General features: G+C 31.3%; 1 protein-coding gene across 1 annotated transcript; it reads right to left on the bottom strand.

Moving 5' to 3' along the window:
• Positions 1-5,508: 5,508 nt before the first annotated feature.
• On the bottom strand, positions 5,509-8,206 carry LOC21386384 (cyclin-D3-1). Its single transcript, XM_010103742.2, has 6 exons — positions 7,690-8,206; positions 7,194-7,280; positions 6,970-7,068; positions 6,663-6,867; positions 6,386-6,510; positions 5,509-6,170 (listed from the first exon to the last, which is right to left on the bottom strand). The coding sequence occupies exons 1-6, from the start codon at positions 8,029-8,031 to the stop codon at positions 5,922-5,924; spliced, it is 1,107 nt and encodes a 368-aa protein (XP_010102044.1). The 5' UTR covers positions 8,032-8,206; the 3' UTR covers positions 5,509-5,921.
• Positions 8,207-14,334: the final 6,128 nt, after the last annotated feature.

Genomic DNA, 14,334 nt, shown 5'->3' with positions numbered 1-14,334 from the left:
GTTCTGATTCAAAACAATTTAAGCCTCTTCTATCAAAGCAATATTTTTTTCCCATTTAACATTATTAAATTAACTTATTTAGTTCAAACCGACCAAAATCTGAAATTGTTAATTTGGAGGTATGGGGTGATCGACTGGTTTCTAGTTTCGAGATTCTTGTTGCTCCATTGTTTTTTACATTTGTCACAAATTCTACCCTACGCATTTTTTAGGATTCTCCACTATTTTTTCATGCCAAACATGACTTTTAAGTACTAATCCAAACAAAAACTTCATTCATTTCACCGATTTAAGTTTTCAATTCCAGTTTTGCTACAGTTAAAGCTCTCATAAAAAGTCACATCTAACTTTTTTTGTTACAGTAAAAGGTTCTCACATAAAATCACATCTCAACTCGAATTGAAAACTTAAATTTGCAAACTGAATGAAGCTTTAAGTATATATATATATATATATCATTGTTCAAAATAATCTTGCTTGGAGAGAGACGTTAATTTGGTTTCAACAATTGTATGGCTTAATTTTGTATTTGAGCCCACTTTGAGTTGTCAAGAATATTGTTAATTGTAACGGTCTAATCTCAGCCACGTTTTTTTTGGCTTCATAATCATGGCCACATGAAACTACAGAAGTCCTACGTACCACCTACATTAAAGGTGATCTGAGATCATGTATATAATATCCACAGCATATACATACTACGAGTTTGGACATAAGATCTACGATCCATTTTTATAGATTTCCAAGATTGAATAGTAATATGTGAAAGAAGGGTCAATCATGGACATTACTTTGTATTTTGTATTTTTTTCTTTGAATTTTGAATATGTGAGATTTGAACTCAATATCTTATTATTAAAATAAATCTAAAATTACTGTTAGATCACATCTGTAATCACAAATTACAATACTTAATATCAAATATACATTTTTAGAGCACAACAAAACTTCAATTGTGCGTTAAATTATCTTTCATATGAGACTCTTGAGAGAATGACATTACCCCAAAGGATTAAAAAGTAAACAAGAGAGCCATAAAACTTCTTTTTTGCTTAAAGAATCAAACTTGAATATGACTGATAATTTGGTTCGAGTCGTAAGATTACTCATATTATCTGAATATGCAACCCTCAATCTCTATATTAAATTATTATAAATGAACTGATTAATTGAATTAGTTATCTGAAACAATATTTACTTCTAAGGACTAAGAGAAATGATCATTTCAAAAAATGGCAGAATGAAAAGGATCTGTTTTAAACTATGCTTCATTTTGCAAATCTAATGTACAACTTCTAATAAAAAAATTTCTGATGCACATATTGGCGCCACCGCGCGCGCGCGCCTATATTTGCTCTGAAGTGTTGTTTTTATTAGGAGCTTTTGAATCTTGATCCTAGTAAATGAATCATATCATATGATGAGATACAATATATATATATATATATGTGTGTGTGTGTGTGTGGGTGAAGAAAACAGAGAAGATATTATTGATTTCATGGTGCATTAAGATATTGGGTGGAGAATCATGATCTGTGAGTAATTTATTTATTCATTTTTTCACAAGAAAAGAATAAGTTGTTCGGAAAACCAAATGGCTTTCCAAAACAAAATGAAAAACAAAGTATTAGCATAGACAACAATGAGATACCCACTAAGTTTGGTGTGTTTGAGTCTGATTTATTGATTTTGTCAGATTATTAGTTGTCTTGAGTACGTATGTAAGTTTTGTAAGCTTTTGACATATATATATATAAAATAAAGATTGTATATAACGGGTCATTGTATATGGTCCTCTATTCCTATCGATCCGTGGAGAACATAGAATCATGCCTGAACTCTAAAACTTGGTCTCCTAAATATATCAAGCATGATTCTATGATCGATAGGGGTAGAGGACCATATGCAATGACCCGTTATATACAATCTTTATTATATATATATATATAATATAATATAAGTTTCTGATCTTGCCAATTAGCTACCATTTTCTATTGTCAATTGGATTATATAATTAATAAAACTTATTTTGGACATAAAACTAGCAGCTAATTGACCTTTTGAAGTTCAGTTGGCTCTTTCCTTTTTTCGTACTCTCTCTCTCCTTGTTTTTATTTTAAACATATAAATATATATATATATATATATTTATATATATATATATTTTGTGTGTGTGTTTTTTGCCTTTTATTTTGCTGTGTAATAATTCAATTGCAAGACAAAACAAAGGACAAAATATAAAAGCCAAGAAAGAAGATACTGAAAACCCATCAACTTATTAAATATTTATCTTTCTTTTTTATGATACATCAGTGAGAAAAAAAAAAAAAAAAAGCTGATAAACAGCACAAAGGAGGGATGGGACTGAAATGTGGCAAGTGTATTTCATGGATGGCCATGACTGCAATTGGAAGGCTACAATATTCTACCAAAAGTAATAAAAATTGGAAGGCTACAATAATGCGTTGGAACAAAACTATTGCCATCTTAGTTTTGCCCGGGTGGTTAGAACGAGTCACATATTATAGTGGTTTGAGGCAGGGGTGTGCAAACCAACTAAACCGTTTATTTTAGATGAAAATGTAAACTAAATCAATTATAAATTAATTTAGAGATTTTTAAACTAAATCAAATCAATTAAGAGATCTAATTCAACTCAAACCAAACCGATTATAATTGGTTTGGTTTAGTTTTTTTAATTGGTTTGAACTTATAATATTTTAAAACTTCTTTTTAAGTCTCAACCATAATTTGTATTAATACTTTCTGTGCTCTTTTGTGTCTTTCTCTCTTTTTTCTAAAGACAAAATGAAGTCAAAACAATTCAATTATATATATATATTTATATATATGCTTATATAATATTAGTTGTGACTCAATATTGGATATGATATTAAGCTTTTATGTATATACGAACGAAAATAAATATAGGCAAGTCAGAGACACTTATTATTACATATGCTATATTCACGTTAATAAAAATGTAAGATTTTAGAGAGAATCACAATCAGAGCCGAGAGGGGTGGAGAATGAGAGGAGAGGAGACGAGTGGAGAAAGCTTGATGGGACTACGAAGACAATGTTAGTACTGTATATATAAGTTATGGTAAAAACTTCTAGGGTTATAATCATTTAATTTTAAAATAAACAAGTTTTCTAAAAAAAATAAGTTATAGATATATGAAATATATATAATTTTTTAAAAAATTATATAGATAGAATTTGGTTTGCTTTTTTTAAGGGTATAACCACAAACCAAACAATTTAATTGATTTTTAAAAAAATTTAATCAAGTCAACTGATTATTAATTGGTTTTGTTTGGTTTTCTTTTAGTTTAGTTTGGTTTGGTTAGTTTGAATGGTTTGTTGCACATCCTTAATTTGAGGTAGGAGTCTTGTTTTACATACTTAATGTCGTTTGTTCTGTTTTCTACTTCTGTGACGTCGTTTATGTTGCAAGCCTAGTTGCTTTACTTGTGTAGAAGGCATAGGTAGGAGCTTTTCCAAAAGACACTTCAGTAATATTTTGAAGGACAAAGAAAAGAATTCAAGATGGCGTCGGAGCAATAAAACCACATGTATAAGGGGTTTTTCATTCAAATTTTAATAGTCACATTCAATTTGAGGATATTATGCAACACTTTATCAAATTCACCGAGCAATTTATCCAAATTAAAAATTCACAGATAACTTACCAATTCAAGAAAACTCAAGACATTGGTGCAAAACTCTAATTTTTATTATAAGTTCCAAAACTTTAAGTAGGAAATATAACATCGTGTGCTTTATTAGTAATTTAAAGGGCCCGTTTAGGTCGCTGATTCGAGTTTTTAATTCGAGCTGAGATGTGACTTTATATGAGAGCTTTTTACTGTAATAAAAAAGTTAAACGTTACTGTTTCTAAGAATTTTTTATTATAGTAAAATTTAAATTCTAAACTCGAATCGGTGAAATGAACATGACCTTAAATATTTGTTAAAGAGTAATCCCGTTCTTTACATTAAAGCCTCGCTTGTTTATACTTGAACTTTTTGCTCCTTAAAGAGTGAAACAATTTGCTTGTCTGAAGGTCAACGACTAGAATTCGATATGCTGAAATAGCACAAGAAATGAATGTGTTAACAAGACTCAAAAATTCATTTTTAAATTTTTCTTCTTCTAACACTTCTGCAGTCCGTACCATATTATAGAGAACAAAAACCAAAACAAATAAGAGATGTGGGGTAAAGGGGGATTCCTGTCCTAGGGAACACAGAACAATCTCTAACCCATCCCTCGGGGGCGCGAGCTCCTTCACTGTTCCTCCTCAATATTTTTTTTAATAGCTTGAAATAAAAATCGTATATTTTCATTCATTTCACCGATTCAAGTTTTATTAAAATAAAAAATTTTAAGAAATAGTTACATCTAACTCTTTTATTACAGTAAAAAATTCTCACATAAAGTCACATTTCAACTCAAATTAAAAACTCAAATCAGCGAACTAAACAGACCCTAAAATTTTAGATATGCTCCCATGATTGACGACACAGAATTGAACTTTTTCTTCTTTTTTTTTTTTTTTTTTTGTAATGTAATCTCGGGTGGATCCTATAATTATTTGTTTATTTTAGTACACCTCTTCAATCTAACTTGTGTAAACAATAATCGGGTGGTAACTATAAAGAAAATGCACTATATCTTGCCATAGAATTTCCCGTGCCGAAGGTGCCATATTATTGTTTATTTTCTAACATCATGATACATAGAAAAATTAAACAGTAAATGTTCTAATAAAATTTGAGAAAGCTACAGAACAAATTCTCTCAAGAATTGAAAGCGGTCTTTAAGCCAAGATTTGGACATTTTGCATTCGTTACGTTTTATTAAGTTATTTCACTCGTTTAGTTCAATTTAATTTAATTTAAATAGTGAACACAATTTAAACTCATGTTTAGTAAGCACACAATTCAAATTATATTATTCATTTGAACTGAATTAAACTGTCTAACTTAAAGTTTAACTCTCCTCTTAAATTTAACCGTTCAAATTATTTTTAAACAGTAAAAAACACATACTATCTCTACATTTTATACATATCAAGCACAAATTAAAATTTTATTCTCTATTAAAATTAAAAATTTTAACTGTACATCAATTTAAACTACAATTTTAATCATACAATTTAAATTTTTTTATTTAAATAAAAAAATTTAAATTAACAAAATGCGGACCAACAAAGCAAGCGGGGCATAAGTCATCATGGCATTTTGTTTATTCACCAAAACTGAAACCCCCATGGTCAAACAGGGACACACAGTCAAACAAAAGGACGGCTGACAGGATTCTGGATAAAGCAGATCAGTTCAGTGACACTGAATAAACTACTATACCAAAAATAAATAAAATAAACACCAATAATATAAATCCCTTTTTTTTGGCCTTTTTTTCTATATTGAACCAATGAAAATTTGACACCTAACAAAAACTGTATCTCACAAACATAACAAACTTTTTTGTTTTTTCTTCGTTTCTTTTTTTTGTTTTTTGTTTTTTTTAATAATATGTTCCCCCTTTAAAGTTTAATATAATCTACCCTCTGTCTTGGCTGTTAAGAAGTCTAATATTTAACAGCTGGTGACGATTTTCTTCTTCTTCTTCATTCATGCCTTGAAAACATGATATGTATTGCCTTCTTTGCCATCTTTCTCCATTCCACCCCCTTCTCATATTTCATAACTTTTTCACCCTTCCATATTTTTCCACTCCTTTTTGCCATTTGTTGTACCTCTTCTTTTTCTCCCCTTAATTTCTCTTTCGGCAAAACACACCAAAGTCTTTTTTGTGCAACAAAATAACACATTGTTTTTATTTTTTTTTTTTGGTGAGAAGTGAAATTCCCACCAACCCTTCTCTTCTTTTTTTTTTTTTTTTGGGTGTCTCATCGAAGCTCTACTTCAGAAGTTCTGTTTAGCTTCCTTCTTTTGGTGTCTGAATTACTGTGGGAAGAAGAAGAAGAAGTAGAGGAATTTGCACATGACTCAACTGTTGTTTCATTGCTTTTATAGCTCAAGCATGCTGCAGCATCCAACACCCCTATTGGACTTTGGGGCACGGACTGGACCAAACCCACTGACCCATTAATCAATATTGAATCCTCCATCATTTGAATACACCTCATCACTCTCTCCTACACACACAAAAAAAAAATAAAAGCCCATGTCTTGGTTAGTACAGTTGTTGTTGTTGGTAATCAAGGCTAAATGATACTAAGACTAAAAAAGCACAAAAAGAACACCATTTATGTTCACTACTTTTATGGCTCTTGGACCACTAATAATAACTTGTGTGTTTGTCTATATATATATATATATGTATTGTATATATATGTATGTATAGATATACCTTTTCTACATGTTGAATTAGCACAGAGATTGCTTTCTCAATGTCCACTGTTTTAGTTTCTGCAGCAACAGATATTGCCACTGCTGCTGCGACCTCTGAAGGCCTGAATTCCAAGAAGTCAATTCCTGCATTGAATTCCCACACCCACCAAGGGGAACCAACAAAAAAGATTGAAAAAATCAAACTCCTTTTCTCTCAAATCTCTATCATTGCAGAAGGGAAATCATGACAAAACGGAACACATTTTATGTGCCTAAGGGGAAGGGAAGATAGTGACCTTTTACTGTGGCCATGATAAGTTGGATTGATCGTTGGATAGAAGCTCTAAGTGGGATTTTATTATCTTCATTGATCTTGTGGAGGAAATAATCTATGAAGGAGAAAGGTGTAACTGCCTGCATTTTCCATTTTAATGTGCTCAACACAAGAAGTTCCATTCTTTGTATGGTTCTGGCTTCAAACACAAATTTTGAGTCCCCAACCTGTATTGACATAAAACAAAAGTTACTAAACAAAAAGATCAAACAAAGAAGAATTTAAGCAGGTAAATTCAAGTGGGAATTTTATATAGATGGATTTTGGACCTGCAAATCTAGAGAGAGTGGGACTTGAGTCTCCTCCATTTTGGCTGCAAGTGATAAACAGGCCACAGCCAACAATTGCATAGTCCAAGCTTTGCCCTTCTGCAAAAAATAATTAATAAAAAGAATAAGCTTTTATTAGAGAAGGGCTTAAATGCAATAAAAGATACCACAATATGTGTAAAGGATCGGTAGCACGGCATTGTTTGGCTTATTATTCAACTTACTGGTAATTCATAGGCGGCCAGGAAGCGATCCAAGTAGTTTATTGACAAATATGAACAAAGAGGTCCGAAACTGAAATGTGCATTTGCCTGTTGAAACACAAAGGAACAATAACATTTACCATCAAACTTAAGGACAAAAAGAACAAAGGAAAGGAAATTAGCTGACAACCACTAAACATGAATCATGGCCAACGAGAGGGAGAAATAAAAAAAATCAATAATAATGACATAATATCAGGTACAACTTCCCCCACCCCCCCTTTTTTCCCACCCTTGTTTTCCCTTTGATGTTTGGTTCACAACAAATCAATAATAGCATAGACCCCAAAAAAAAAAACCAATTCCAGATTGTGTAATGTGTATAAGCATTAACAACAACACCCCAAAAATGCTTTTAACTAATACCACTAATAAAAACACAATCAATAAAATCCCAAATCCATTTGCACAACACCATATTAAACAAAAAAAAAAAAGAAAAGAAAGAAAAACCCACCTTGGAAATCCAATCAACAGCCTCTTTTCTAGCCCGGAGGTCCAAATCCCCACTCCTCAACCTCTTCAAGTAATCAACAAAACCGGGCAAGTTGTGAAACTCTTTCTCAACCATTGAAGCTAAACACTCATCACTCTGCAATGGCAATACTAGTCCATTTTCATCATCATCATAAACACCATTAAAGCTCCGGCTTTTACGGCCATGGCTTCGATGATTCCTATGACGAGTACACCATGCAGTCTCTCGAGACTCCTCCTCATAATCGTCATCGTCGCCAAAGATGGTGTTGTCTTCTGCGCAGAGGAGGCTTGAGACTGCCGAGTCAAAGCTTGGTGCCATTGCAAAAAACTCGAAATGACAGTGAATATAAATTAAAAGAACAAACTTTTGTTTTTTTAACAATCTCGTTAAGTTGGAAGCTGGAATTTTAATGAACAAGATGAAGCGAAGATGATGAAGAAGAAGAGATCTGTAGCCTGTAAGAATTTGAAGAACACAAGATTAATGAATATAATGATGCGAGAAGACAAAAATATATTGGAGTGTTGAAGAATGTATATTAACGGTGATTGTAGTGTATAGCACAGTTGAGTGGAGAAGAGTGAAGTCCCTCTCTCTCTCTCTCTCAAAGTGGGCTGAAAAGACTGCCGTGGGAGAGGGGCTTATGAAGGAAATGAGAGTGGCCCTCTTTTAGGGTAAAAGTGAGAGAGAGAGAGAGAGAGAGAGAGAGAGAGAGAGAGAGAGAGAGAGAGAGAGAGAGAGAGAGAGAGAGAGAGAGAGACTGATTTGGAATCGGAAGAAAACGAGAGAGTTGGAAATAGTAAATAGTGATGTAAATGTAAATGGAAATAGGGTATGTGCAAGATTTTACTGTAGGAAATTATTTTTTTCCCCTATCTATCAAAGTTTTATTTAAGTGTGTCCAATTTATTTCTATGCGTGGCAGCCTAAAATACAATTTTTAACGGTTAGATCTTTATCAAGTTTTTTGAATTAAACGGTTCTAAATTATATATATTTGATTTCCACCATGTTCTATCAGTCAGGAGGAAAAGAAAAATCCTATCAAACAATTGTCGTCATCATTATTATTATTATTATGTCCATGGTAAAGTATCTGAATTAGGACCAATGTTATGGTTTTTTTTTTAATCGGCCGGAGACGTCTAATAAATATATTGCTACATTAATGTTTTATTTTTGGATACTTGGGTGACAGTACTAATTTTGTACAACCATGTGCTCCTCCTTGTTTTTACCTTTCCAAAATATCACATTCATAGAATCATATTCATATCCATCCTACACGCCTTAAAAAAAAAAAAAAAAAAAAAACTAAAAAAGTTTTTTTTGTGTGTGTGGCAATTATGGCATAAATTTACGAGTATAGCAATTTACTTTTCAGGTTCAACTTGTACCGGGCCACCGGCCCTTCTCAATGTCATTTTTTAACCTGATTTTGATTTTGACATTACTACTTATTTTTACTCAGAAATTAAAGATAAGGATTTTACTATTTATTTATGTTACAATAGAACATTGATTTGGGTCAAAGGTGTAGTGCCAAACATATAGCGAGTTGGTATTTGTTAATTTAAGATTCCTCATACAAAAAGGAGATGTAGACATGACCTCCTCCAAATATCAGAATTTATCTTCTTTTTTTTTCCAATTTTGAAGAGATAAATCAAATAAATCTACGTAGGATAAAGAATCTCCGAAATTTATAGTAATTTTCAAGACCAGAAGGAAAATAATATGAGAAGTAAAAAAAAAAAAATAGACGAGAGTGAAATGACAAGAATGGTATAGTAATAAGGAGGAGAAAAAAGGGACAAAAGTGGAAACAGAAAAGGCCAAAGAGTGACCAATCGGAGAGTGGCCCACCAGGCTGTCACTTTCAAAATCGTCCCATATTGACACGTTTACGTTGGTGGTACGTGATGACGTGGAATATCCATTTCTGTCTGAAATTACGACTGTAGCCACAGTGATTCAATTCACTCGCTATTTTCTTTTCTCTTATTTTTTTTTCCCAGTCTATCTTGGCCTTTTCTCAGTCAAAATAGTACCTCTTTTTGCACTATTTTCCTCAATATACGCTTTCGGTTATTCCAAATAACCTTATTTTAATACGTTCATCACTATTGTATCTCTTTTTCTCCATCTTATCTGTTTTTTATTTATTTTTTATTTATTTTTTATTTTTATAAACCCATTTCATCTGTTTTCAGTCAAAAGAGTTTGTATATGCAAAATTCTAGTTTTATAAGAAAATATACATATTATTTTTGTCACTAAATAGACATTTAATTCATAAATTTAGAATCATAATTCAAAACTATTTTTTTATGTGTTTTTTATGAGAAAAAAATATTGTAAAGAACCATAAATCATGATTTAGAATCAGAGACGAATATAGGAAACAAACATGCCTTATAGTTTGACACTAATTTACATAAAAAAGATACTAGTTTTCTTTTGTAATTAAGGTCCCGTTTAGTTCTTGTATTGAAACTTATGATTTTGATTATACTACAGTATTTTTTATCTCATAAAAAATTTAAATTTTAAATTTTTTTCTCTTATAAAATTTTCACAAATAAATTAAAATTACTGACTTAAACGCGTGAATTAAAAGTACCCTTAAAGACACTAATTCAAATCTCAACTCTTATTTATTGACTGATGTGACATATGAATTGTCATTTTCATATTAGTAGTTGTTTAAAACATTTCATATTAATTAATAATAAAAAATTACATTTACTTATAAAAAATAACAATTCACATACTTGTATACAATAATTAAAATTTGAATTTGGTGGCCCCGACGTTACTTATATAAATCTTATGGTGAATATAAGGGGATCATGAAATTGGTTCAAATTTGTAAGTCAACCTAAACAGCCAGTATTGACTTTATTTCCCAGATATGCCGAAATTGTTATTCGTTTTCTCCAAATGAGTAATTGTTGAGATAAGAATAAACATGCAAAGGCAGCTGCATGGAGAATTGGAGATGTCATTCAACAAAATGGTACAAGTTCTCTAAAGGGGTTGATTACCCTACCATCCTATAACGCATCGCTTGGAAACTAAACATAAATCATATGACTCCACACTTTAGTTAAAGAAAAAAAAAAGAAATTAATAATAACCAAAAAAAAAAAAACAATATAAGCAAATTCATTTCCACAAGCAGATAAAAAAGAAATAATATCATCCTAATTCATATCCGACACAAATTATGCAATGCGTAACAAGAAGCTATTGGGAAGAAATCCTAATATAAGCATCTTTAAAATGCATGTGCCCTAACGTAACATGCATTTCTGATTTGAAATGTGAATATCACCATCATGAAATGCATTTACAATGATAAAAAAAAAGAAAAGAGGGAGGAGGATATATATACACACATGTTGGCTTGGGCATTGCGTCTTTAATGGAAATTTCGAGCCAGACCGAGTAAGATCTAAATGGGTTAGGGTTAGACTAAGCAAGCCCTAAAGCTCACAAAGCTTAAGGCCAGCTTGAAATTTCATAAGATATTTTACAAAAATTCTTAAAAAAAAAGGCATTTGGGCCGGGGTGAGCCGAATAAACTTTTAGGCTCGAAACCTTAGCCCGACTAGATCAATAGTGGCGAGCGCTTGGGCTTCATATGACTCGACTCAAACTTACAGCTCTATGTTGTGTGAATTTGTGCTTGCAAGTGCACAATACGCCTCAAGTAATAAATTGTAAATAAGAGTGTTGATCTCAAGAGGATTGTACTAATTTAGGTCAATTACTTAAATAATTAACTTTAAGAATTATTTGAACGACCAATAAAAAAGAAAATAATTAAAGATAATAAAATAAATAAAGAAACAATAAAAAAATAAAAAAATAATAAAAAATAATGTTCTAAGAAACCGATTTACCAAGCTAAATCTAAATGAGATACATAAATGAACTAATTAAACCTATTCCCTTTGTTGTAGTCGAGTCTCTCTAACCTATTTGTTAATCTCTCTCGAACACTAAAAAATTATCCTAACAAGCGGATTTCCTACTTTTCTGTGAAAACCTCAATTCATCGAAATTCATTAAGAACAAAGAAACTCAAAATAGACTACACAAACATGTAAGTATATCCATATCCTACAAGAACTTATGGCATTTCAATCATGGACTAAATCAATTTTCACTTTTCAGTCTCAAATTAATTCTCAAATCATGCAAAGATTAGTCAATTATTTATAAGCATTAAGCAAGAAATGAAATGCTCAACAAAACAGAAATAAATCGTAATTAATTCAAAATAGGAAAAACCACATAATCATAACTTGACTAAATCAAATCCCTAGAGCAAAACAAATTACTTCATTAATGAAACTAAAATAATTACAAACTCAAGGTTCCATCATCATGAAGACACAAAAATTAATAGAGAAGAAAATAGGATAGAAAAACTCATGTGAAGTTGTCAATTCCAAGCCTTTCTTCTAGCTCCTTCTCCATTCCTTCTTATTGCTTTAAAAACTGATTTCTCCTTGAATTTGTAGGGAAAAAAAATCTAAATTAAAATATATTTTTGGTAATTTTTCTCTCTCTCAAATTAGACATTATTCATTTTACTGATTTAAATTTTTAATTTTAATTTTACTACAATTAAAAACTCTAATAAAAAGTCACTTTTAATTTTTTTTTACTACAATTAAAAACTTTTATATAAAAATCACATATTATTTCAAATTAAAAATTTGAGTTAGCGAACTTAATCAGGTGAGGCTTTAAAAGCCTTATTTTGCTTGGTCTTTTCTTTTCTTGAGCTCTGTGTCGAAGCAAGAGGTTTGATGGAAGCTCCCCGAGCTTGGCGGCTGCTAAGAAGATGTTTGGTTCATGGATTAAAATCATAAGATTAAAATTATTTTCAATTTACGTGTAACTTTTGTGAGAAAAAACACTATAACGAACCATTAACCATGATTTAAATCAAAGTATAAATCTCCTTACCAAATGCACTTAGGAATTTATTTCCCTTCTTGCCTTCACGTCAGCGAACAAGAAAAAGGACCCAGTAGGGCTAGTCAGGACAGCTCCGCAGGATTGGAAGAGTGCTACACAGGGTGACGTGGCGCACAACGGCTTGCGGAAGAGTGGAGGTGCACGAGAGCTAGGTGAGACGCGGGGCGTTGGAACGCACCCTGGGAAGTGGGGCTGCTGACGCATTTTCTTTTTCTTTTTCTTGCATTTTTGACCCCATTTCACTTCCAACTTTGCAATTGAGCCCACCTGACACTAAATTTACACATGAGAAAAATAATTATTTTGGAAAGGAAAACTAAAATAAAAATTACTAAAAGTAAACCCAATAAACTAAAATAAATTCAATTTAAAATCTAAAGTAAAATAAAACTATTAAAATGACATAAAAAAGAAAATTAAATGAAATTAAATAAAACTAAAATGAAAAGTAAATTAACTAAGATTAAAATAAAATAAGATAAAAATCTCAAAAATTAGTCAATTTAAATGCATAAAAATAGTAAAAATAACTATATTTCATAGAGTTATCACTCTAACACACATACACATGTACATACTATCGTGGCACGGTGGCGGAGAGTACGCGTGGTGCCGCCTTGAGTGTTTTTTTTAATAACCTTATAAAATTTGTAATTTTCTAATTTTGTTCTGTTGAGGTATGATTTTTTATTTGTACCTATCTATTGAATTTCATACCTTTTTTATTTTTATTTGTATACTTGAATAAAAAAAATTAAACGTCTGCCTCTCTCTCTCTCTCTCTCTCTCTCTCTCTATATATATATATATATATATTTATATGTAGGTATTTTGTGCTAATATTGGGTTGGTACCATTCTCTTTGAGCGACCATGATTGCCATTCAATATTGTCTACCAAAAGTTTTGGAAAAAATTGACCTTTTTTTCAACATTTTTGCAAAATTGACAATTAACAACAATCAAAGAATGCTTTGATTGTCCAGCACCACATTGATTGTAGAACAGTCCACTCGTTTTTCTTGCTATTGCTGGAGGATGGAAAGGGATCAAATCGATCTCCAATGCAAGCAAAAAAAAAAAAAAAAAAAAAAAGGTATAAAGTGTCGGGTATTGTATTTAGTGACCTGAAGAAAAAGACTACAATTTCATGAAGGAATAAGAACTTGCATCACATCAAGATCGGCAAAAAATCTATCTCCTAAGCCCGGAAAAAATTAAAGGGTTGTCTTTATACTGGCCAAAGAATCACGTTCACATAAAGAGAAGCACTTTTTCTCCTTTTTTCACTTTTGGGCGCGTCTCCTTTTGGGGTATGCAAAACGTGGTTTAGGAAGTACAATTTCTCCCTAACATTCAGCAATGTCTACTAGATTTGGACAGTTAATTAGGTGGATTACAGTTTAACACATGGATGATTCGCAAGCTTAGTTATCAGAATTTTTACCTCAATTTTGTTGGTCAGAGTAAAAATTTGTTTTTACCATGACTTGAAGTCTCTAGGAAAGTTGAACAGCCATCATGTAAAAAATCTATCTTTTTTCCTTGGTAAATGCAGTCAAATATATGTGTTTATTATTTTAGGGAGTTAGTGAGACAGGAATCATGAAAATTACATTTTTTTTTG

The sequence above is a fragment of the Morus notabilis genome, unplaced genomic scaffold, assembly GCF_000414095.1.
Source record: "Morus notabilis unplaced genomic scaffold, ASM41409v2 Scaffold2181, whole genome shotgun sequence".
NCBI lineage: Eukaryota > Viridiplantae > Streptophyta > Magnoliopsida > Rosales > Moraceae > Morus > Morus notabilis.
This window is presented reverse-complemented; position numbering and strand designations above follow the sequence as displayed.